The sequence below is a fragment of the Melopsittacus undulatus genome, chromosome 14, assembly GCF_012275295.1.
Source record: "Melopsittacus undulatus isolate bMelUnd1 chromosome 14, bMelUnd1.mat.Z, whole genome shotgun sequence".
Taxonomy (NCBI): Eukaryota; Metazoa; Chordata; class Aves; order Psittaciformes; family Psittaculidae; genus Melopsittacus; species Melopsittacus undulatus.
The window spans coordinates 1400695-1424708 of record NC_047540.1 but is presented as its reverse complement, the minus strand read 5'-3'; the positions used below and the strand labels follow the sequence as shown (position 1 = coordinate 1424708).

General features: G+C 61.5%; 2 protein-coding genes across 2 annotated transcripts; one reads left to right on the top strand and one right to left on the bottom strand.

Annotated features, from left to right (window-relative positions):
- Positions 1 to 1573: 1573 nt before the first annotated feature.
- MYCL (MYCL proto-oncogene, bHLH transcription factor) lies at positions 1574 to 5862 on the bottom strand. The gene is made up of 2 exons (XM_034069442.1): positions 5264 to 5862; positions 1574 to 3299 (listed from the first exon to the last, which is right to left on the bottom strand). Exons 1-2 carry the CDS (start codon positions 5766 to 5768, stop codon positions 2740 to 2742), a joined length of 1065 nt encoding a protein of 354 aa, XP_033925333.1. The 5' UTR covers positions 5769 to 5862; the 3' UTR covers positions 1574 to 2739.
- Positions 5863 to 12143: 6281 nt separating this feature from the next.
- MFSD2A (MFSD2 lysolipid transporter A, lysophospholipid) lies at positions 12144 to 20551 on the top strand. Its single transcript, XM_034069421.1, has 14 exons — positions 12144 to 12261; positions 12355 to 12477; positions 12909 to 13033; positions 15671 to 15794; positions 15929 to 16007; positions 16171 to 16343; positions 16428 to 16518; positions 17086 to 17207; positions 17407 to 17490; positions 18717 to 18800; positions 18928 to 19040; positions 19224 to 19367; positions 19573 to 19749; positions 20028 to 20551. The coding sequence occupies exons 1-14, from the start codon at positions 12184 to 12186 to the stop codon at positions 20083 to 20085; spliced, it is 1575 nt and encodes a 524-aa protein (XP_033925312.1). The 5' UTR covers positions 12144 to 12183; the 3' UTR covers positions 20086 to 20551.
- Positions 20552 to 24014: the final 3463 nt, after the last annotated feature.

The window sequence follows — 24014 nt, the reverse complement described above, 5'->3', positions numbered from 1 at the left end:
GGGAGCGGGCGGCTGTCTCCGTGGCAACAGAGGAGGGAAGGCAGGGAGACGGTTGCTATGGGGACAGCGGGAGGAGGGTATCTCCCTGGCAACACACATCCTCTGCCATAGCAACAGGGAGCGGGGAGGCTGCAGGGATTATCCCCGCTTCGGGAAACTGCCCTAAAAATCTGCTTGCCCAGGCGTGAAGGCAGCTCCATGACAGAGAACCTCGAGCACAGCGAGGGGGGGGGGAGAGAAGGTGGTTTGGGGGGGTCACAACGAGCAGGGGGTGAGCAGGGCAATGGCACTAGGACATAGGTGTTAGGGCTGGAAATGCTGCTTCGGGATGGTCCCAGCCGACACTGGCACAACACAGCACTGAGGGGGAGCCCTGTGGGCTTACTTGGTTCACTTATGGGTGCTGTCAGTCTGCTCCCCTCATGGCAATGCGAGAGGAGACATCTCCATTGTTAACCAGGGAAGTTGCAGGTGGATATATATTCAGGTATGTGGGTTTTCAGCAGGAGAAATCAAAGGTATGTTGTAGTTGAGCCCAACCACATTTTCCCCTGGTGATGGACCCTGCTCAGGCCATGGATGTGCACATCATGTCCAAGAGAGAAGTGTTTTAAACACCCTGCATGCCTTCAGCATGGGGAGCAAAAGCACACCCTGCTAAAACCCTTACCGGGAGGCTCAGAAGAGACACTGGTGTGCAAGTGTTCACCCGCACACAGCAGGAATCAGCAATTGAGGGACTCATGCATCTGGGCTTTGTTCCCTGCACATGGGCAAGGTGTCAGATTTAGGTCACCCTGCTCCGTGTTTAAGCTGTGGTTCCTGCGAGCACCTTTTAATGCAGCCCTAAAAGGCTTTGACACAGCATGATGCAACACACAGAGGGTGAGACACTGCCGGAGCTGAAGGCAATGGGAGCATAGGATTCCTGCAGGGAGGAATTGCTGCTTTTTAAGGCTGCTTCCCCCAGGTGACTGCATCTCCCGCAGCAGCTCTCCTGCCTGCTCAGCAGTAACAGGATCCTGTGTCCCTCTCGCATTTAAAGCACGACTTTCACTGCCAGCACGAAGGAAACCCAAACACACCGAGTTTGGGGCAGCAGGGAGAGCACACACGTGTATTCAGTTTCATCCACTTGGCAGATCTGGGGAGATGAAGATCTCCAATGCCCCTTGAAGTGAGCGGATTGCATTCCCCCCCTCCCTATAGGGTTACTGCCAACCCCAGCCCCACGGGGCAGTGATCACCCCACACTGACTGCCCTGAGCCCCATTAGGGGGGTTTATAGTTACACACAAGCCTTCTCAGAGCTCAGCATGGGCTCCCTGCCCCTCCTTGCCAATAAAGCCACTTAAAAGGAGGAAAAATAATCCCGGTGATTTGTTTCCCTGGCCCCACTTCTCTTCCAGCCACTGGGAGAAAGTCAGGACAAAGGACTTGGTGTTGCTGGCAGCCAAGCTCTGGTGCAAATGAATTCATTCCTGTGTCAGGGACCCCCCAAAACACGGGGTACCCCCCAAGGAGCATCATGGCCCAATGCACAGAACCCTACATGGAGAAGAACCAACACAGGTTGTTGCAAACGTATTTATTTATGAAGTGTGAGGTAACGAAGAAAGTGCTAAATCCAACCACAGTGTTAACGCTAACAGTTCTCAGCAGGTCAGCAGGGACCCAAGGGTGCTGCCCTGTGGGGCCACCCCTGCCACCACATACCCCACTGCAGGGTGGCACAGGCAGGGGGAGGCCTCAAAGGTGCCCCTTGCCCCCAACCAGCCCTCTCCAGCCATGCCCATGCAAAGCCCAAAGCTTCACAAGGGATGCTCAGTGGCTGCTGGTGAGGGAGCAATTGCAAGGGTGGGAAAGGAGGACACAAGGATGGGAAAGGGGAAAACCCCGTTATTGCAAATGGGTGGTTTGGGGGGGGACCAGCCTCAGCAAGGACTCAGCTCAAGGGTCCAGCAGGAGCCAGCCCCTTCCTGATCTCCCTAAAGTGCAGCAGGACTGAGCCCTCCCCACAGCAGGAACCCCCCTCCAAAACAAGAGGGTTTTATATATATATAAAAAAGCAAACTCTTTACCAATACTTCTCAAAAAGTGGTACAAAAATACAGTATAAAAACACAGCCTCCAGTATAAGACTTGCAGTTACAGCAGCAGGTTCTAGAACATCAAATCCAAGACAAGCTACTGCATGATGTGGTAAGAAAGTGAGGTACGGTCCAGCCGAAGAAGGGGATTGCCCATAGGGTGCTGTTAATCCCAGTGAGAAGCATCCTGCCATCACCGTCTCCATCGGGATGCATCCAGAGATGAGCCCAGGGCTGGGATGTCCATGTCTGCCTCTGCCTGCTTCCATGAGCCAAAGGTTACTTGGCATTATCAGGGTGAGATGGATGCTCTAACTCCCAGTAACTCTAACAGTGACAAAGAGCAGAGAGGGGAGCAGGGGCTGCCAAGGAGGGGGAATGGAGCTGAGCCCATGAATCGAAGCAGTCACTTAAGAAAGCTTCACATGGGGACAGGGAAATCTCGCAGCACCCAGTGCCAAGGCAGGCAATGCCACAGAGGGGGACCTCTGCCTGCGGCCCCATTCCCACAGCCGGGAACAGCACCCATACAGCAACCACCTCATGCTCCAGCCCCTGGGGCCAACAGTTCAACAACTGAACCAAACAACAACACCAAGAAATGTGCAAATCGTGAGGGACGAGGGGTCCTGGGGAGCTGGGGGTGCAGCTACTGCCCCTTGAGCTGAGCAATCCGTTTGAGCAGCTGGCTCTGCCGCAGCCGGAGCTGCCTCTTCTCAGCCACCATCCTCCTCTCGGCAGCCAGGAGCGACCGCAGGTACTCGGAGGACTTGCTCAGGATCACCACTTTGGGGGTCTTGGGGCAGCTGGCGAGCCCGGGCACCTGGTCCCGCAGCGCCAGGAACCGTGAGCGCAGGTCATTGCGCCGCTTGCGCTCCAGGTAGTTGTGGTTTTTCCTCTTGGCCACGTCCTCACTGTCGGAGCCGGGGCTGCTGCTGGCCCTGGGCAAGCTGGGCTGGGGCAGGGGGATGGCAGGGGCCGGCTCTGCGGTGCTGGGGGGCTCGTCCTCGTCCTGCCGCGGCGGCTCCGGCAGGGCACATGTGTCCGGAGGGGAGCGTGCGGCATAGTTGTGCTGCTGCTGGTGGACGGAGATGTGGAAGCGTTTCATGCAGGGGTCCAAGGGGTCGGCGCGCAGTGTGATGGTGACCGGCTTCCTCAGCCCGAGCGATTGCCTCTTCTCCACCGTCACCACATCGATCTCTTCGCCTTCTATCCCAAATGGACATGGAACAAGAAAAGCCTCATCAGCTGGAGGCCATGGGCACCCCTCACCCTGCCAGACCTCCCCACAGCCCTGGCACCATCACCCCACTGCCATCCCACAAAAGCTTGCTCATGCACTGCAAAGCCACCCTGCAGAAGAGGCTCTGCCAATATCATCCCATGGGAATCCTTCCCTCCACATTCAAGCCTCCCAAAATTGAATGGTGCTTTACTTCTGCCTCACTTCAGCACCAGGAGCAGCATGTGTCCGGGATATAGGATCATCAGGCAACAAACACCCAAGCCAGGGGTGGGGATAGGAGCAGCAGGATGCTGGGACAGCCTGACTCCAAAGTTCACCCTGGTCTGATGCTCTCCTGGTCCATTGGAATTGTAAATGAGTGACTGGGGTGGGCAGAGCTGCCTTTTGTTCCCCTCAGCAGCAGCTTCTCACTCCAGTGACTCCTCACTTCTCACAAGGGATAAGTCCCATTCAGCCCAGGGACAGCCCTCCCGCATTGCAAGGGGGCAGGGAAAGGCAATGGGATCCCTCCAACAGACTTGGTGAACCCCGAAGGCATCCCAAGCCCAGAAGGCAGCAGGTGTGATGTGAGTACATGAGAGCTGTGAATGGCAAGACCCAAATGAAGTATAACCGGACCCAAAGTACCCAGCCCGTTGTCACCGAGCTTGTCCCCCTCTAGCAAGGCCCAGAGGCACGAAGATGGCCCCTGGGGGCAGTGTGGTCACAGCTTCAATCACTCTTGCTTTAGGGATGCACTTCCACCTTTTCCCTTCATCACGGGTAGAGGATGGTCCCCAGCTGTCTGTGACAGGGCCAGTGGTGGCCACAGCAGATGGGCCCTGGGGCACCCTCCTGCTTGTGACCCCCAACCCACACCGCGGCCCCCCCGCACCCCGAATCGGGGGGGGTCTGCCCAGTAAACCCCGGACACTGGAGGTACTGGGGACACCCTAAGGGGTCATCAGTGTCACAACGCGGCCGGTCTCATCCACGTGCGCACACAACATACCCCCCCCAGCCGCTCATTAATAAGTCAGGCACGAAGCCCCGCCCACCCGAGCCTCCCATTGGCTGGCTGGCGGGGCCGGCCGGCTGCCGCGCGATCCCATTGGCCGCCTCCCCTGCCCGTCACCGAGGCCGCTCTCATTGTTTGCAATCTGTTGCTTTTTGTTCGGCGCCCACGTGGCGCCACCGGAGCCGTTCCGGGACCCCCCCCCCGTTAACGGGGCCGGTCCCACCGGTGGGGTTTAAGCCTCTTAACGCCCTCCACCCGCTCACCGACCGGGGGCCCTAATGGCATTAAGCGCCCGTTCCGCACCGTGACTCGGTTACCGGCGCATTAACGGGGTCACGGCACGACGGGGCCGCAGCAGAGGGAGCCCGGCTCCAGTGGGAGCGGGGGAAACACGCACGACACCGGGCGGGTGGGTTCGGGGGTGGGCAAGGGTGTTTGTAAATGGGGTGATGAGGGAGCGGGGAGCGGGTGGCACCGCACTGCCCTGGGGGCACAGGCACCCATCCGGCCCCCATGTAAACGCCGTCTCACCGCACACGGGACACGGTGCAAAGGATGCTCGATGTCCCTGCGGAGCCCCGGGGGGGGGTAACTTCGCTTTTTGTCCCCAGGAAAGCGCTTCCCGGTGCGGGACAACCGCGGCGGTTCCGAGGTGCGATTCCCAATGCCCCAAAGTTTCCCACTATGAGCGGGTGTCCCCTCCCCAACCCCCCCCCCCGAGGGTCCCGCTAGGACGGGACGAGCGAGGGGGGACCCCCCGAGCTCCACGCATCCCGTTGGGGAAGGGGGAAGGGGAGCAGCCGAGCCCGCTTTGTTCGTGGGGCCGGGACCGGGGTTACGGTAACAAAGGCAGGAGACACCCGTGTCCGGCCCACGGAGCATCACGGACAGAAGGGCCAGGGGGAACCCACCCCACGACCCCTTCCTTACCGGAATCGCTTTGACCCTCGGATCCCGAGGACGCCGGGATCTTGCTCTCGGCCAGCGGGCAAAGGAAGACGGCTGCGGGATCCACGCATTCGCTGACGGAGCTGCCGAACCCCAAATCCTGCGCGAACGACGGCTTATGGGGGGCTGCCCTCTGCGTGCCCGTGGCGAGTTTCTCCGTCATGGCCTTCTCCAGCCGCTCCCGGGCTGAAAACCCGCTCCACATGCAGTCCTTGAGGATGAAAGCGCTCAGGTTCCCCAAGATCTCGCTCGTCCCTATGAGATACTCCGGCTCTTCCCCGGGCCGGTAGTACCGGGAGAGCCCGCTCGAGCGCTCCTCCGCCCCGGAGCAGGAGCCCTTCTCCCCGGGGGCACCCAAGGGAGACATGGGGGGAGTGGGCACCAGCTCGAACTTCTTCCAGATGTCCTCGCTGGGCGCCGTGGAGCGGTGGAAATCCTCTTGGGCGTCGTGGTCGTAGAAGTAGTGTTGGTACGAGTCAAACTCCATCTCGGCATGGGGATGGGGGAACAGCGAGAAAAGGGGGCGCTCCCCCCACTGAACCTGCAGCCCCGCTCAGCAAACGGGCACCCCCAGCCCCATGGATGAGGGGGAGACCCCCACCCCACTGCACCCGCCCCGCCCGGCGCCAGCCCCCGACCCGGGACGGCGGGGGCATTGTTTCCCCCCCGCTCTTATAGCCTGTGTAGGGCACCGGCCCCGCCTGCCCGCCAATCGCCGGGATGAGATTTGCATATAGGGCGGGATCCTGCCCTTTCCCCGCCCTCTTGGGGGGGGCACCGTGTGAGTGATGTCGCGGTTCCCCCGTAACTAACGGTGATGCCAACGGGGACGGTAACGGGGCTATTACCCAGTGGCCAACCCGTGCGCCGGGCTGGGAGACCCTCGCTGCCCCCTGAGCATCCTGCGAGCTCCCGATGCCGTCCTCAGCCCACTGGGAAGGTCACGGTTTGGGGTCCCCCCTCTGCGAGCACTGCAGGAGGAGGAAGGCTTTGGCTGAGGACACCCAGGCCAAGCACAGCGATGCTGCCAGGCTGGGGACATCCAGTTCAGCGTGACAGCAAAGCAAGCTGGACAGATGGGGACAAGTCACAGGGAGCCATTGACCACTGCCAGGGGCCACCCTGAGTGCCCTTTCCCATCCCATTGGGGTCCCAAGCCCTCACCAGGCCATGGCCACCATCCTCTGCTGCAGTCACTGTCACTGTGTGGCTGTTCCCTGAGTGGCTCTGGCCCTGGGCACCAGTGGGGTCCCTTATTGTTTGTGTCCTGCCCATGGTGCCACCCTCCTCAAAGGATGTGCTCCACCACATCCTCCTCAAAGCCCCCACAGGCCTGGCTGGAGCTTTGCCAGAGCACCAAGAAACCAGCACTGGTGGATGTGGCACTTTATTCCCTGCGTGCACATGAGGAACGTTGTCTGTGCATGGAGAAAGGGCCGGGATGTGATGCTGGCAGCAGAGCAGAGCAGGGCTGTGACCCCATAGGAGCGTCTGGGAGCTGCAGGTGAAGCCAGGGCTGCATCAGAGCCCATCTCCCACATGCAATTCCTCCATCACTGCTGCCCAAGCCTTGCCCATGCAGTGCCCAGCACATCCAGGCTCAGGGTCCAAAGGGACTCGCTGTGTGCTGGGGCACCGGGTGAGCCCAGCAGGATGCTCCATCCTCCGCTGCCAAGGTCCTTGTAGGAAAGCCAACAACTGCAGTGAGAACACAACGAGGCTTCCTCCAGCCGCCTCATGTTAACACAAACACACACACACAGCGGCTGATACAGAGTCCACCCGGTTCCCCTCCGTGTGCGCTCACCTGCTTCAGCCCCAGCGCCCTCCTTTGGACACCCGCTGCAATCAGGGCCACGGGATCTGCCCTGCCCGGGGGTGCTGGGACCTGGAGGGGCTGGGGGCAAGCCCAGGCACCAGCACAGCCCAGTGCAGCCCAGTGCAGCCCAGTGCAGCCCAGCCAGCAGCACGGCCCAGTACAGCCCAGCCACCAGTACAGCCCAGTGCAGCTCAGCCACCAGCACGGCCCAATACAGCCCAGTGCAGCCCAGTACAGCCCACCCACCAGTATAGCCCAGTACAGCCCACCCACCAGTATAGCCCAGTACAGCCCAGCCACCAGCACGGCCCAGTACAGCCCAGTGCAGCCCAGCCACCAGTACAGCCCAGTACAGCCCAGTGCAGCCCAGCCACCAGTACAGTCCAGTACAGCCCAGTACAGCCCAGCCACCAGTACAGCCTAGTACAGCCCAGTGCAGCCCAGCCACCAGCACGGCCCAGTGCAGCCCAGCCACCAGTACAGCCCAGTACAGCCCAATGCAGCCCAGCCACCAGTATAGCCCAGTACAGCCCAGCCACCAGCACGGCCCAGTGCAGCCCAGCCACCAGTACAGCCCAGTACAGCCCAATGCAGCCCAGCCACCAGTACAGCCCAGTACAGCCCAATGCAGCCCAGTGCAGCTCAGCCACCAGCACGGCCCAGTACAGCCCAGTGCAGCCCAGCCACCAGCACGGCCCAGTGCAGCCCAGTGCAGCCCACCCACCAGTATAGCCCAGTACAGCCCAGCCACCAGCACGGCCCAGTGCAGCCCAGCCACCAGTACAGCCCAGTACAGCCCAATGCAGCCCAGCCACCAGTATAGCCCAGTACAGCCCAGCCACCAGCACGGCCCAGTGCAGCCCAGCCACCAGTACAGCCCAGTACAGCCCAATGCAGCCCAGCCACCAGTACAGCCCAGTACAGCCCAGTACAGCCCAGTGCAGCCCAGTGCAGCCCAGCCACCAGCACTGCCCAGTGCAGCCCAGTGCAGCCCATCGTGAACCAGCGCATCCCAGCGCTGCCCAGCACGGCCCCGCCCCCGGCTGGCCGCAGCTCCCCCGGTGCCCCAGCTCCCTCCCGGTTCCCGGCCCCGGCAGCCGCCACCGACGGGCGCAGGGCGCCACCTGCTGGTCCCGGATGGGACCGAGCGCCCGGGGCGGAGCCAGCGGGGCCGGGGCTGCAGCGACCCACGGACCCTCCTGGCTGGTCCTGAGCAGCCCTGAGCATCCCGGTCCCGCATCCGGCAGGAGCCTGGAGCTCAGCACCATCCGGATCCCCTGTGTGCGCCTGTCTCGTCCCCAGCCCGGCTGGGAGCCCTGGGAATGTCCCATTATGTCCCCAGCCAGGCTGCTCCCGGCCCGGGGCTGCTCCCAGCCCTGGGAAGCATGGATGAAGCCATCACTTCCTTTTAGGAGCCAAACTGCTCTGTCGGCACTAAGGCTGCGCTGCTGCAGGGGCTCATCCTGCCCAGCACCTGCAGGGATAAGAGGTCACAGTTGGGAACAGAGCCAGCCCTGCCCTGCCCGTCTGCTCCAACACCAGCACGTTTCCAGGCACAGGAGCAAAGGCTCCTACAACCGGTAGCTCTCAGCCCCGTCTCCTTCCCCTCCCTGCAGGCCTCAGAGACCTCCCCTGCTTTTCCCAGTGAGAGGCAGGAACTTGTCCCGGCTTCAAGGGGTTCCGGATGCTTTGAAGGTGCAAGAGCAGCGCTGGAGAGGTTGGGGGGGCCGCGCATCCCCTTTCATCCGGCCTCTCCAGGCACTCTGCAAACAGGAACCCAGCACCTCCTGTGCCAGCGCCGGCTGTGCAAACAAGGGTGGTGGTGGTGGATGGGAGCCCCAAGGGCCGGGAGGGCACCCACAGCCCGGGCCAGCCCTTGCCGTACCCCCCCACAGCCATAGGGCACTGGCAGGGCTCCATCACCAGTGTGTGCCCCCAGTCCTGTCCCAGCTGCGGCTGGCATCGCTCCGGTGCATGACGCAAGGCAGTGCCCGGGTCCCCCGTGCCCTTTGGATCCCCACTGACAGCAGGGATGGACTTTGAGGCTCCAGTCCCAAAGAGCTTCCCCATGGGAAACACTCACCCTGAGCCTGATGGGTGTCCAGGGCACCCTGAGCTGGGCTCTGTGCCTGTGTCCCCATCCTGCTGCAGCAGCAGCCACCATCGAGCCACCCTCCTGTCCCCATAGCAGTCCCCATGGACAGTGGAGGCTGTGAGCCCTGGTGTTGACACATCCCAGCCCCGTGTTGTCCCCCTCATCCTCATGACACACTCCCCAGGGTCTCACCCGGAGCAATGTGGGCAGTGCAGGGTGGCTGCTGCCTGCTGCATGCAACGTGTCCCCTTTGTCCCCATGTAGCTGCTGGGCAGCAGCCACAGCTGGCTGGACCCTTGTGAAACACCAGCCCAAGCCCTGTGGGGTATGGAAGCACCATGAGGTCCTGCCCGGCCATATGGGGCAGGGGACGTGCTGCCAGCACCGAGATCACTCTGACTGCAACCCCTGACAGTGCAGACACCCGCTCTGGATACAGCAGGCAGTGAAATACAGAGAAGAGGGAGGCAAAAGCATCATCAGCTCCAGTCCTGCTGCTTCCTTACACACCCCCCCAGGACCCATTTGCACACCTGCCTTCTGTTATGAGATGCCCCAAGCCCTGGAGAAGCTCTGCAGCCCCAAGCTGAGGAGCATCCCACAGCCCCTCACCAGCCCCATGTGTCCCCAGGCCGGTGCTCCCGGTCCTGGCAGGGCTGTCTGGTTTCGGATGCGCTCACGCTTGCTCAGCTCCAGGTTGTGACAGATCCAAGGCAGCCGGAGGTGTGGGTGGGAGGTGGGGTGGTGGAGCCGTCATCTTCCGGAGCAGCTCCCATCCCTATCCCTGTCCCCAGCCATGTCCCCAAGGGCAAGCGCCTGGGTCCCAGCCCCTAAAGGGTCACCTCAGGAGCCTGGTGGTGTTCCCAGTTCTGGGATCACGACAGCATCACTGTCAGAGGGGTGTTTGAGTTCCAGTCCTGCCTGTGAGACCATCACCGTGGTGCTGGTGCCAAGGGTGAGCCTGTGAGTGGCCCAGTCCTACCCACCTGCTGAGGACACCAAGCTTGGTGGGAGCTGCTGCAGCTGCAACCCCACTGGCATCAGCCCTTGGTGGTGCATTTATTGCCATGAGGATCTCCCTGTGCATCTGCTCAGGAGGGAGATCCAAACCCCCCATGGGGAATTGTGCAATACCAGGTTTGTGAGTGAAAATCCTCCTAATCTGAGGAAATCCCGGTCTTTGGTTTCTCCCACTCCACTTGCAAGGCAGGGCTGCACTATCTGCAGCCTGTCAGCACAGCCTCTGGCACAAAGCACGGCTCATTGTTCCCCTAAAGCTCCGTTTGCCCAAGAGGCAATTCCTCAGTGTTTCTCTCAAGGACAGGAATGCCAAAAGCTTGGAACAAAGGGAGCAGAGCAATAGCGCTGGGTCTGAACACGATGGGGAGCTGAGAGCCTGATCCCTCCAGGAGGCAAGTGCCACCACAGGAACGAGCCTGTTCCTTCCTCCTGGGGGATGTGGGGCTCCCAGCTCAGCCTGGGTCTGTCCTGAGGCTGTGGGTGCCTGATGCACTGGAGCCAGCTCAGCACAGAGCACCAGGCAGGTCTCTGCTGGACTGGCCAGGCCGGGGGTGGTGCCCACACCTCATCCTGCTTCAGGGTGTTTGTGTCACTGAGCACATTCAGACATCCTGAAGCCTCCCATGGCCCCATGCCTGGGGCACAGCATCCCTGAGCACCCAGCGTGGCCGGATGCAGGGCTGTGCTGTGCCCTGTGAGCAGGGGAACCCACTGCACATTGGGGGGCTGGAAACCCTGAGACAGCAGTGACACAGCTGAGCTCAGCACCCTGAGGAGTGCAGCTCACACTGGGGAGTGCTTGGAGCTGCATGGCAGCAGTCACCCATCCTGCTCATCCCCAGTGCAAGGGCTGCTGCATCCCAGGTTCCAGCTACCGGCCCCTGTCCCCAGACCAGCGCAGCTCCAATTGGCAGCCAGGCAGTGGCCCCGGTTGCCACGCTGGCCCTGCTGGCTCAGCCCCGCACCACAGCCCCGTCTCATAGCACATCCCAGGGCGATCTTTGACCCTGGTGGCCTGAGCCGAGCAGAGCTGGTGGCTGTCACTGTGGTAACACAGTGGCACAGGCCTCGTGCACCCAACAGCAGCAAACAGCACCCGGCACAGCCGAGAGGTGCCGGGATCGGTGTCCACGTGGCTGTCGGGCACGGAGGACACCACGGTGGCACAGGGCAAAGTGCTGGGGACCAGGAGCCTCCATCACCGGTTGAAGCTGTTGTGCAGAGCCAGGCCCCATCCATGGACCCACACAGAGAGGGGTTAAGTGTGGGGCTATGCTGGGGCTGGCACTGAGGGTCTGCAGCCCCCAGCCCTCACTGGCTGGTGCCATAGGGAATGAAGGGGCAGGAGGGTGATGGTGCCTCTTCCAGCCCTGTCCCTTTGTGGGCTAATGCAGCCTCTGCCATCAGTGAGGGTACCTGGGGGAGGAGGATGGAGGGAAATGAGGCTGTTCAGCCTGGAGAAGAGAAGCTGCTTGGAGACCTCAGAGCAGCTTCCAGTGTCCGAAGGCGGATACAGGGATGCTGGGGATGGACTCTTCATTAGGGACTGCAGTGACAGGACAAGGGGTGATGGGTTCAGGCTGAAACAGGGCAAGTTCAGGCTGTGAGGGTGCTGAGGCGCTGGCACAGGGTGCTCAGAGAAGTGACAAATGCCCCATCCCTGGCAGTGTTCAAAGCCAGGTTGGAGGGGGCTTGGGTGCCAGTGTGAGGAGTCCCTGCCCATAGCCAGGGTTGGAACCGGATGCCCTTAAGGTCCTTCCCAACCCAAACCACTCTGTGACTGCGATGAGGGGGATGCAGAAAGGGAAGGGATGGAGGGGGGGGGATGAGGATGAGCGGGAGGGGGGGGGGGGGGTGGAGGAAGGGCCGGGCCGGAGGAGGAGGAGGAGGCGGAGCCGTTCCGGGGCGGGGCGCAGCCGGTACAAGGCCCGCGCTGGCGGCGGCGCAGCCCCATTCATCGCGCACGGCATGGCCGGGGGCGGCGGAGCGGAGCGGGCCCGGGCCGGGGGGCTCCTTCCGCCCGCCCGCTGCCAGGCTCGGTGCAGGGTGAGTACCGGGGCTGGGGGGGACGGGACCGGACGGGACCGGGCATGGGGGGTGTGAGGGGTCCCGGTGTCTCTAACGCGGATCCCGTTGCAGGAGAGCCGGGAGCGGCTGTCGGTGTGCAGCAAACTGTGCTACGCCGTCGGGGGGGCTCCCTACCAGATCACGGGCTGCGCGCTCGGCTTCTTCCTTCAGATCTACCTCCTGGACGTGGCTCAGGTACGGCCGGGGCAGGGCTGGGGCTGGGGGGGGGATCGGTCCCGGTCCCGGTCCTGGTCCTGCGGGTTCCGTGCCTCGCTGCCCCGGGCGGTAACAGACGGGGTCGCGGTGTGTGTTCCGTGGGATCGGGAACCGGCCCACAAAGCCGCAGCGTTTGGTGTGGAACGGGAAGGGAGAGCACCCGTGGGCACCTCGTGGTGGCTGTGGGGGGGTTTGAGGGAGCTCTGCTCTGAGATGTGGGAGTTTGGTGAGGAAGGAGCGTGGTTGGGCAATGATGAGAGGGACTGGGTCACCCTGACTCAAATCCTCCTGCAAGTGAGCAGAGGATGAGGCTGTGGGGTCCCTGTGCAGTTGGGGGGGTGCTGAGGAGCTCAGGGAGGGCAGCCAGGGCCATGGGGTTTTGTGTGTCCTGACATGAGATCTTCCTGCAGCTGGACCCTTTCTCCGCTTCCATCATCCTGTTTGTGGGGCGAGCCTGGGATGCTGTCACAGACCCCATGGTGGGTTTCTTCATCAGCAAGACATCATGGACCCGCTTTGGCCGCCTGATGCCCTGGTAAGAGCCGCCTGCAGCACCCACATCTCTGCCTGGTGTGTCATAGCGCTCCCAGTCAGCTTTGGGTGTCCCTTGGCACGAGGTTTGTGGGGCCGGACGTGCTGATGCCCTATTTCACCCAGGTCAGGTGCCAAGTGCCCCGAAAAGCCCCAAGGTGCTGCCAACAACTTGGGCTCCCAGTCAGTGCCTGTGGCTCTGACTGGTCCCAAGCTGGGCCTGGCTGTCCCCTGTGTCCCTGTGCCTGCAGCAGCTCCTGCTGCCCCGAGACCTGTCCTGGTGCCACGTTCTGATGCTGGACTCTGTTCCTGGGGTGGCTGCTGAGCAGACGGCAGCACACGCCTGGGCAGGAGGGACGGGGGATGCGGGGCCATGGTGGGAATGCCGGCTGACAGTCACGAGGATGCTCCTGGGGCAGGGAAACAGCTGTTGGGGATCGGGATGTCTGCACATGAGCACTTCTGCCGCCCTCGGGAGCAGGGTGCTGAGCAAGGGGATGCCGAAGGGAGTCAGAGCAGATGGGATGGGGGTTGTAAAGCCCCAGAAGGATTCGTGTCTGCACCCAGGGCAGACATAGGATGTGTGTGAACACCTGCCCCTGGACAGGACATGACGTGTTGCAGGGTGTTAATGCCAAAGCGTGGACATGGTGTGTCCTGTGCTAAAATAACCCAGGTCCTGGGCGCCTGTGGGGTTGCTGACATACAATGCAGCCAAGAGGGTGGGCATGGGGGGAGTGGAATGAGAGGGACACGGTCCTTTCCCCCACAGATTATACCCTCTGCTTCCAGGCTTTCCTGGAATAGCTCTGGGCAGCGGCTCCATGCACGGCCTGAAATAGCTGCTGTGCAGCCGCGCGTGCGGCAGGGGCTGGGGTCTGGAGATTAGAGCCGGGCTCTGTAATCTCTGTCCTCGGGCCGGGGGTGGGGATGGAGCGGCTGCAAACGGCTCCGGCTTCCTTAGGCTGAGCCTGAGCCGGAGCTTTGGCTGCTGCCGGGCCCCTCCGCTCGCTGCTGTGCACCAATGGCAACTTCTTGAGTCCAGCCTGGATGGAGCTGAGCTGAGTCCAAACCTCCTGGAGCTGCTGCCTCCGTATCCCTATGGGAAACCGGGGCCAAGAGCTGCTGCCTGACCCCGTGTAACCCCCCCATGTGTGAGGGTTTATCCCTCTGAAGGGTCTGGCCGAGCCCCAGGCGGCTGCCGGTGGATGGGGCTCCTGCAGCTCTTTGGACCTCCCCCGATGGCCACCACCTCTTTCCCTTTCGGTTCTTCCCTTTGGAAAGCCCATTGTGCGTGTTCCATCCCGGCCTCGCCTCCGCATCCCCTCCACCAGCGCCGCGCTGCTCCCGAAGCCGCTCCTCGGTGCCCGAACAGCCCCAGCTCTGCCCCCCCCTGCCCCCCAGGAGCCGTGGGGCTGGGCAGGGGTGTGGGGCTGGGCAGGGGTGTGGGGCTGGGCAGGGGTGTGCGAGCGCGGCACAAAGGAACACACCATCCCGGTGCGGCCAATGAGCGCCGCTCGCGTCACCGCAGCCTCCGGAGCTGCCCTGGGCCCCTATGGCCGCACAGGGACTCGTTCACCGCTGCCCCACTCCACACTGCGGGAGAGGGGAGAGGAGCGGCTGGAGCCCAACGTGCCCCATACCCCCCCCCCCCCCATCCCCGTCCCGTCGGTGACGTGTACATAGAAGAATGTGCATGTGTCGGGTGCTCCCCGTCTGTAGGATTCGGTTCTGCCTCTTTCCTCCTCCTCCCCTTCTTCCTCCTCCTCCTCCTCCTCCCCCAGCTTGAAACCATGTGTCCTGTACGTCAGCCCGATGGAAAGATCTCCCTGTCCCCGCAGCCGAGGGGAAGCCCTGAGTGCGCAGGGCTCTCTCCTGTGTCCGGTTGTGCCGACTTTGTTCCTCATCCCCAGTCTGTGCAGTGCTCGTAAATCCCCAAGCAAACCCCATCCCTAAACAGATGTGGATGCAGCCTCAACATCTGGCTCCCTTCTGCCGAGGAGGAGGAATTCCTCCCGTGCTCCTCAAGGGATGGGGGGGATCTGGGTGTTTGTGGTGTCCTGGTGCTGGGCAGAGCTGCTCCCTGCCTGGGCTGCAGCAGGGCAAGGGTTATGATGAAGCAAAGAGATGATCTTGGTGGCTTCCTGCTGCCGTCACCCTCGTTGGCCAGTGCCGGGACTGTTGCCAAAGCCCAGCCCTTGAGCAATGCCCCCTTTCCCTATCCCCTGTTGTGCTTCACATCGTGTGTCCCTGTACCCGCAGCTCTGGGAAGGGTGGAGAGGGAGCCAGGCTGCTGTTGGCTCCTGGTTTGCCCCATCCCTGCCCGAACGGAGGTGACCCCAGGCTCGGGGGGGGCCATGGCAGCAGAGCCAAGCTGGTGAGAGGCATTTGGCTGCTGGGAGCTGGGCTGTGCTGCCTGGCTGCTCCCCAGTCCCTGCTGGGACAAGGGAGGGGATTGCACCCTGCTGGACACATGGCAGGGCTGCCTGGGGGGGAGAATGGGGCCAGGGATGGGAGCATCCAAGGAGCCCCCTAAATCAGATGCTGAACCCCAATGGATGTGTTGCAATGGGGAGAGCTGGGCTGTTGGGGTTACCCGGGGGCTGTGTGCCTATAAGGCTAACACTGTGTTCTCCCATAGGATCATCTTCTCCACCCCATTCGCTGTCATCTCCTACTTCCTCATCTGGTTTGTGCCGGACATCTCCAGAGGCCAAGTGATGTGGTACCTTGTCTTCTACTGCATCTTCCAGACCCTTGTGACGGTGAGTTGGGCTCTGCTCACAGCAGGGCCCGTGGGTGAGCGATGGAGAGGATGGATCCTTCACCTCGCTGAGCAGCCCCAGGTCCCATTGGCTGTTGCAGCACCTCTGAGCTAACTCTCCTCGTGCTGTTGCAGTGTTTCCATGTGCCTTACTCAGCACTGACCATGTTCATCAGCAGGGAGCAGAGCGAGCGGGACTCAGCCACTGCCTACCGTGAGTGCTTCCTTCTCTGTGCCATGCAGCAGCCATGACTGAGCCTTGGCCTCTCTCCTTGCCTCAGTTTCCCCATCAGACCCTTTCCTTCCCTGTGGCTTCATCACTTGGTGATGTGTGGGAGCTGCAGAGCTGGGCTGAGTCCTGCTGGTTCTCCCTCCAGGAATGACAGTGGAAGTGCTGGGCACCGTGCTGGGCACTGCCATCCAGGGCCAGATCGTGGGCAAGGCAGTTACCCCCTGCATCGAGAGCCCCCTCTTCATTGGCAAAGCCAACTCCTCGGTGGCCATGGAGGAGCTGAACATGACCCACGACACCGGCTCGCTCACAGACACAGTAAGGGGGGGGGGACCACCACCTTCCCAACCCCTCTGTTACTGGGACATCCCCATTGCTCATGATTCCCTCCTGTTTCCCCAGAGGAATGCCTACATGATCGCTGCAGGGGTCATCGGGGGGCTCTACATCCTCTGTGCCGTGGTGCTGTCGGTGGGGGTCCGGGAGAAGAGAGGTGAGGCCCTTACTGAGCCTTCTGTAATAGCTCCATCCCGGCCTCGGCCCCACATCCTGGGTGCTGGGAGCATGGTGGCTGCTGCAGGGGCTGCCCTGGCTCTGCTCCTGGTCCCTTGTCCATGGCTCCAGCCCTGGGGGATTGGGGCAGGAGGAGCTGAGCTCTGGGGAAGGTGCTGCAGGAGCCAGAGCATCCTCAGGGTACATTAGAGCACAGCATGAGGACTTGGCTCTCTGCTCTGCTCCATCAGAGATAAACGTTATCACGCACAGCTCTGCCTGGCCAAGGTTTGCCAGTGCAAATTAGGGCACCCCGGGGTGACACCACAGCCAAAGTCCAGGGCCTTGTGTTCTTCCCTTGCTCTGCTCTGCAACCAGCTCCGCTTACCCTGGGTCAGTCACCCGATCATCATCTCCTCGCCATGGGGCTGATGGACCCGTGCGTGAGGCATTGCCCTGGGATGCTGTAGGTGGGCAGGGTGCTCAGCAGCAGGCAAGAGGCACTGATGGCCTTGCACCCAAGGCTGCTGTTTGTGTGGGTCTAATGATGGGCTCATTTGCTCCCCAGAGTCCTCTGAGCTGCAGTCGGACGAGCCTGTCTCCTTCTTCCAGGGGCTGAAGCTGGTGATGAACCATGGAGCCTACATCAAGCTCATTGCCGGCTTCCTCTTCACCTCCCTGGCCTTCATGGTAAGCACAGCCTGGGCATGGCTGCAGGGACCAGACTGGATCCGGGTGGGCTGGGAGCTGCCTCGGGCAGAGAGGATGGGGGGGATGCCCTCGGATGGGGGGATGCCCTCGGATGAGGGGGGGATGCCCTCGGATGGGGGGGATGCCCTCGGATGCTGGGCTCCCATCCCCTCTTGACCATCATCTGCTTCCTCCACAGCTGCTGGAGGGGAACTTTGCCCTCTTCTGCACCTACACCCTGGGCTTCCGCAACGAGTTCCAGAACGTCCTCTTGGCCATCATGGTGAGTATGGCCCCGTCCTGGGGCCAGGATAGGTGCTCCCAGGAGCAATAGGGGCTATGGGGATGGAGGCCATGGGGCTGCAATGGGCTGATGTGGGGACAGTGACCGAAGGTCTCCCAGGAGAAGGAGCTGCCAAATGTCCTGCAAAGCCCAGGCGAGTTGGTAGGAACAGGGGAGCCTTTGTTCCCGTGTGAAGCGGCCAGAGACAGGGCAGAGCAGGAGCCATGGGGGCCTTTTGTCCAAATCCTGCCACTTATCTCCCTTCCCCCCCTCGAGAAAAGGATCTCAGTGTTTACTGCCAGGAAGATGGAGCAAAACAACTCCTTGAGAGCCTTTTCCAGCTCCTCATCTGTGGAGCCCTTCCCATGCTCCCTGCTCACAGGGGTGGAGAGGTCCAAGGTGCCAAGGTCCCAGGAGCCTGGCTCTTGGCCATGGGGTGTGCAGGCAGTGGTGTCGAGATCGGGTCCATTCCCAGCACTGAGGATGGAGCTGGGTGTAGGTTGGTACCTGCTGTGCCCCCGGGTGCTGCGGCAGGAGTGGCCCCATGCTCCTGCTCCAATTGCAGCTCCACTTCCCAGGAGTGGAGGCAGGTGAGGAATGGGGTGAGGGCAGGAGCAGGGCTGTGTGACAGCCCTGGAGTGGGGGGAAGAGCTGGAAATAGACCCCCCTGTGGTGCTGATCCAGCTCTGGGGCAGCAGCAACAGAGGACCATGGAGCTGCTGCGAGGGCTGGAGCATCCCTGCTCTGGAGCCAGGCTGGGAGAGCTGGGCTGGGGCAGCCTGGACAAGAGAAGGCTCCTGAAGGGGAGAGCTGAGAGCAGCTCCAGTGCCTAAAGGGGCTGCAGGGAACATGGAGAGGGGCTTGGGACAAGGGATGTAGGGACAGGCCAAGGGGAATGGCTTGAACCTGCCCGAGGGGAGACTGAGCTGAGCTCTGAGGCAGAAGCTGTTCCCTGTGAGGGTGCTGAGGCGCTGGCACAGGGTGCCCAGAGAAGCTGTGGCTGCCCCATCCCTGGCAGTGCTCAAGGCCAGGTTGGACACAGGGGCTTGGAGCAGCTGCTCCAGTGGAAGGTGTTGAGGTTGGAGCTGGAGGAGCTTTAATGTCCCTTCAACCCAAACCATCCCATGACTTCATGTGATGAGGGAGGCTGTGCCCTGGGGCTGCTCCTTGCTGCAAAGAGCTTTTCCGCCAGTGAATGACTCCATCACCCCCTTCTCTTCCCATAGCTCTCGGCCACCTTGACCATTCCCCTCTGGCAGTGGTTCCTCACCCGCTTTGGGAAGAAGACAGCTGTCTACGTGGGCATCTCGGTGAGTGGTCCCCATCAGCCATGAGGATGGTGTTTCCCATGTGGGGTGAGCAGGGCTGCTGCTAAGCAGGGTTTGGTGCCTGGGTCGGGTACCGCTGGTGCCAGCCTGGTTTGTGTCCCCTCTCCAGTCTGCCATCCCCTTCCTCATCGTGGTGGTTCTCCTGGACAGTAACCTCATCATCACTTACATCGTGGCTGTCGCAGCTGGGATCAGCGTCGCAGCCGCCTTCCTCCTGCCCTGGTGAGTGCAGGGTCCTGGTGCCAAGTGAGGCCTTTCCAGGGCTGCAGTGGTTGGAGATCCCTGGAGGCCTTTTCGGGATGTTTTCATCCCAAGATAGAGCTCATGAAGGGAAATCCTCTCGGCAGGGAGAGGAAACCCTTTGTTGGCTCAGTCCTGGTGCTCACCACCCTGCTGTCTGCACAGGTCCATGCTCCCGGATGTCATAGATGACTTCAAGCTGCAGCATCCTGACTCCCATGGCCATGAAGCCATTTTCTTCTCCTTTTATGTCTTCTTCACCAAGTTTACCTCTGGCGTCTCCCTGGGCATCTCCACGCTCAGCTTAGAGTGAGTCCTTGCATGGGAGCTGAGGGCAGGGAGGGGGGGGGAGCCAGCCTTGCACCTCTGCATCCGAGCATCCCTGCTTCCCAAGGGCTGGCAGGGAAATGGGGGGGTCTCAATCCCACTGTGGCTCTGCCCCTCTGCCTGCAGGGACAAGCTCATCTCCTACCAGCTCAGTTTCCTTTGCCTGAAGGTACCTTTCTGTCCCCAGCTTTGCAGGGTACCAGACCCGGGGCTGCTCCCAGCCCAGTGATGTGAACTTCACCTTGAAGATGCTGGTGTCGGCTGTGCCCGTGGGCCTGATCCTGCTGGGCCTGCTCCTGTTCAAGCTGTACCCCATCGACGAGGAGAAGCGGAGGAAGAACAAGAAAGCCCTGCAGGAGCTGAGGTGAGCGTGTGCTGTGCTATGGAGCGCTGCACGCCAGAGGGGTGTGTGGGAGCAGGATCAGGCCCAGACTGGTTGGAACACAGTGTGACTTGTCCGGGAACCCTCCGGGAGCTGTGGGTGGTGGGGTGAGGGATGGCCTGGTTGGTTTTCCCAATCCCAGCTTCCAAAGTGATGGCGTGAAGTGCTTGGGATCAGTGGGAACCCGCCCCGCTTGCTAAAGGAAGCTCATGTAGGGCTGCAGCTCACTCTGTGCCTCATTCCCAACCCGTTTCCTGCAGGGAGGAGAGCAACAGCAGCTCCGAGTCGGACAACACAGAGCTGGCCAGCATCGTGTGAGCTGCACTGGGGCTCTCCGGGGCTGGAGCAGCCGCTGTGGTCCAGAGCATCCATGACCCGAGCACGAGCCCTGTGCCTTCCATGGGATCCACGGAGCGCTGTAGTGTACATTACACGAATAGACCCTGTGGTGCCTCAGGAGGCAGAAGCACTATTCCCTGCTGGGTCCCGAGGAGCAGGAAAAGCCCTAAAGGAGCAGGATCCTTGTTCCCGTCGGTGCCTGGCTGCTGTGGGGCCGGCGGTAATGGTTGGTGTACATTACACTGTCAATGTGACCGCGCCAAGGACGTGAGCTCACCTCTGCTGTCTGTACATAGGACACCGATTTGGAAAGCTGTTCTTTTTTATATAGATCCTAATTAACTTAATGATGTAAATACGACACCATTCCCTGTTTGTATATATCTGTACAGAGACGGAACTCCAGGACCTATTAATATTAATTTCCATAAAAGTGGGAAGCCAGCAGCAAGGTTCTGGAGTGTTTCATTGCCAGCAAACCCCAGGTCCCTTTACAAGGCATTGAGGGGCAGGGCTGACTTCTCCCGAGTCAAAGGCACAGGAATGCCATAATCCAGGCCAGGCGGCTGTGCCCGGCAGCCCCTTACCCCGTGCAGCTCCTCGCTCGGTGCCTTGGCCGCAGCAGCCCAACAAAGGCTCTATTCTTTTCCTCCTTTCCAAGAGGGAATGGGGGAGGAGGGAGGAATGAAACCCAAGTGCTGCCAGCGGAGCCTGGGGCTGGAACCAGGAGAGGCAGCTGTGGAGCAGGGAATGGGGCTGTGGGGACACCGGTGCTGGGCCATGGGTGTTTGTCCCCTGCTCTTGTGTTCCTCATCCCACAGCAGGGATGGGGAGAGCCCTGAGCCCTGCTCCATGGGAGCACCGCATCCCTGCAGAGCTGGGGTGATGCAGAGGGGAATGGGACCGGGGCAGGGAGGATGCAGCCGGGGTACAGCACCCCCAGGTGAGGGGACTGTGCTGGTTCTGTCCCATCCCATGGGCTCTGCGCTGGTGCCTTTGGTGCAGCACATTTGTCACAGCAAGAAATCGGTGGGGCTAGAGCCTGGGGGTCTGGGGTTCAGCTTCTGTTCCATGTTTGGGTACAAAGGACTAGGATGAGGATGGGGGTTAAAAATAGGCAGGAAGGATTAGCCCATAGCTGGGAATGTGGGACCGGGATCCACGCTGCCCCACGCAGGGATGAAGCAGGGCAGGTGGGAGCTGGCTCTGTGCTGAGCAGAGCCATGGGGTGCTCCCTGCTCCCCCCACGATGGGGGAAAGGAACAAGGCACAGCCCAAAGCAAGGGGGGGACAGTGAGAGCTGTCAAGGGCAGGGCAGGGGGGAGCCGTGTGTGCCCTCTGTGAGAGGAGGAGGAGGAGGAGGAGGAGGAGGAAGGCATCGTCCAGCCAAGCACAGGGCTCCAGACTGTTGTGTGTGTTCTGACCCCTGTCCTGAGCTCTTGTCCTGGCCATTGGCTGCCTCCGAGGGGTGTGGGTGAAAGATTGCTGCTGCCTTTCCCTTTCAGAGGGCTCCAGCAGCGCTGATGTGGGGCTCACAAGGAATCTGATGGGGCCCTTTCTGCAGCCAGCTCAAGGGACTAGAACCAAGCAGGGCTTGAACCAGAGCCCAGACATTCCTTGCTGAGCACACCTCTTCTATTTGAGGCTGTTAAAAGAGGTGGGGGTGTGGAAAAACGGCCCTGGGAGCTGATAGCGCTGAGCCCTGGGCAGGTCTCCAGCCTTGGAGCAGCAAGTGCTGGGGTTTAATCCACACTAACCCCGATGGAGCAATGCACCCGAGTGTGGGGCTGCTCCCTGCAGAGCCCAGTGAAACCCAAGGCAGGAGATGGAAGATGGGGGGGGGGGTGCTCAGCCGGGTGCTGAGCTGGTGCCCTAATGTGAGATGGGCTGGGGCTGTGCTGCCCATGTGCAGGTGCTGGGAGTCAGCCCTGATTCACAGCTGATGGGGTTTAAGAGGCTGGATTTGGGTTCCCTGTGTGGTGCCAGGGGCTTGGGCAGCCTTCCCCTGGGTCTGGAGCTGGGCTGGAGGGAGCAGAGGGTTTCACAGGGGAAAGAGCCTTTCACCGTATATGGGTGCACCCCAAGGCCTCCAGTTCAGCTGCAGGTCTCACCCTGAGCCGTTGGGGAGCCCAGGTGCCAGCTCCCAGTGCACAGAGCTGAGCACAGAGGTCTCAGGGGGGTCTTCAGGAAGGTGCTGCCCTGTGCTGTGGCCATGAGCAATGGAGGAAGGCAGAAGAGGGGCTGGGAGGTGATGGGGCACAGACACGTTCACCCCAACCCCAGGGTACCTGTGTCCCCTGAAGGATAAAACCAAGCAAGTCTCAGTGTTGGCCTCCAAAGGGCAGCACAGGAGCCTGCAACACCGACCTTACATCCTCTGTTTGTCACCAGGAGGCTGAGGCAGCGAGAGGACAGCCCTGACCTGACAGTGGCCATGCTGTGTCTGTTTAGTCTATGAGGGATGAATGGCAGCGTGAAAAGTCTCTCTCCTTGCAGAGGGTGAGGGATAACCCCTGCTTATCCGCAGGGGAAAGGCACAAAGCCTCGGGTTTATCTCGCAGTAGGATTGATGGGTGAGGAAGGAGCCATGTGCTCCCTGCTGCAGCAGCGCTGCTGTCACAGACACTTGCAGCCGAGCCAAGCACCGGCTCACACATAAGGGGTGCCTGAGAGTGCAGCCTCCCTGCTGCGCTGGTGCACTCCAGCAGGGAACACATCCAGCTGGAAGCCAGCCTGGGAAGCTCTGGGAAGCAGCAGGGCTGCCAGAGCCTGGGGACAGAGGTGCGGGGTCACAGCGGGCAGGTCCATGGTGCCGGCCAGGCCAGCTGCATAGGATGGAGGTGTTCCTGCTGTCCCCATGGTCACCTTGTCTGTGTCACCTGCATGGGGTCACTCACCCGCTCTGCAAACACAGACCTGTTTGGGTGGGCTTTGGTTAACGTTTGCAAACCCTCCCTATCCAAGGATGGAAGCAGCTGAGGCACCGCAGAACACGGACACAGACGGACGGAGCAGTGGGGTGGTTTCCTGCAGCCTTTTTGGGGCTAAACCACAAGCAAATCCCCCCATGGTGCTTGGAGTAAGGCACCAAAACCACCGGCAGCAGCACAAGGCAGCTGCGAGCTCTTCCCTAGAGCCAGGACAGTGCTGGGCATGGTTCATAGGCACTGGGAATCCCCCGAGCACCGACGTGGTTTCCATCCTTCTGCAAACAGGCAGCAGTTCTGACCCAGCCTTACCAGGAACTTGGTCTTTGTTCCTCCAGAAACCCCATTCAGCTGAAGGGACCCACCCCAGAAGCAAACACGGGCATGGGGCCGGCACGCAGGGCTCTTCCTGCCCCTGTGCTCTGCTTAGTTCCAGTTCCTCACGGATGCAGCCGAGAGGACAGCTCCTGCCTGCGCTGCGCTACGGGATCCCCACGGCCCCCGCAGCAGGATGTGCCTGGTCACTGCTGTGGTTGCTGTGGGGTCTAAGTCATCGACTGCAGAGAAGAGAGGCACATGTATCTTACTCTCTGTTTCGCATCACGTCAGTTGATCATAAGGTGCTTCTGACGCCTGCAAGAGGCACGTCAAGGGTGGAAAATGAGGCAAGAAACCAGGATATCAGACAAACAGCACCAGTGACTGCGGGAGCCGCTTGGCTCCTCGCTAACCGCTGTGAGGACAGTGGTGCGGGCTCTGCGCTGTGCTAAGGGGACACCCAGCTCCGTGCTGAAGACCCGAACCCTCCGAGGGCCCGGAGCTCGGAGCAGCGGCAGGCGGCTCGCTAGAGGTCAGCAGAGCCCCGCTCCCAGTCCCTGCTCCCGCAGACGGAGCTCAGACGGGCCCAGACGTGACCATCTATGGTAGCGGAGCAGCGGGCAGGAAGCGGGGCTGGAGGCTGCCGAGCTCAGCGCGCTTCCT

What these genes read in the sequence shown, in the direction of transcription:
- MYCL (XM_034069442.1), bottom strand. Translation starts at nt 5,768, where the DNA reads ATGGAGTTTGACTCGTACCAACACTACTTCTACGACCACGACGCCCAA. An exon ending in CGAGGGTCAAAGCGATTCCG is followed by an intron (nt 3,300 to 5,263) that starts GTAAGGAAGGGG and finishes CATTTGGGATAG; the next exon opens with AAGGCGAAGAGATCGATGTG.
- MFSD2A (XM_034069421.1), top strand. Translation starts at nt 12,184, where the DNA reads ATGGCCGGGGGCGGCGGAGCGGAGCGGGCCCGGGCCGGGGGGCTCCTT. An exon ending in CCGGCTCGCTCACAGACACA is followed by an intron (nt 16,344 to 16,427) that starts GTAAGGGGGGGG and finishes CTGTTTCCCCAG; the next exon opens with AGGAATGCCTACATGATCGC. An exon ending in GGGGGTCCGGGAGAAGAGAG is followed by an intron (nt 16,519 to 17,085) that starts GTGAGGCCCTTA and finishes TTTGCTCCCCAG; the next exon opens with AGTCCTCTGAGCTGCAGTCG.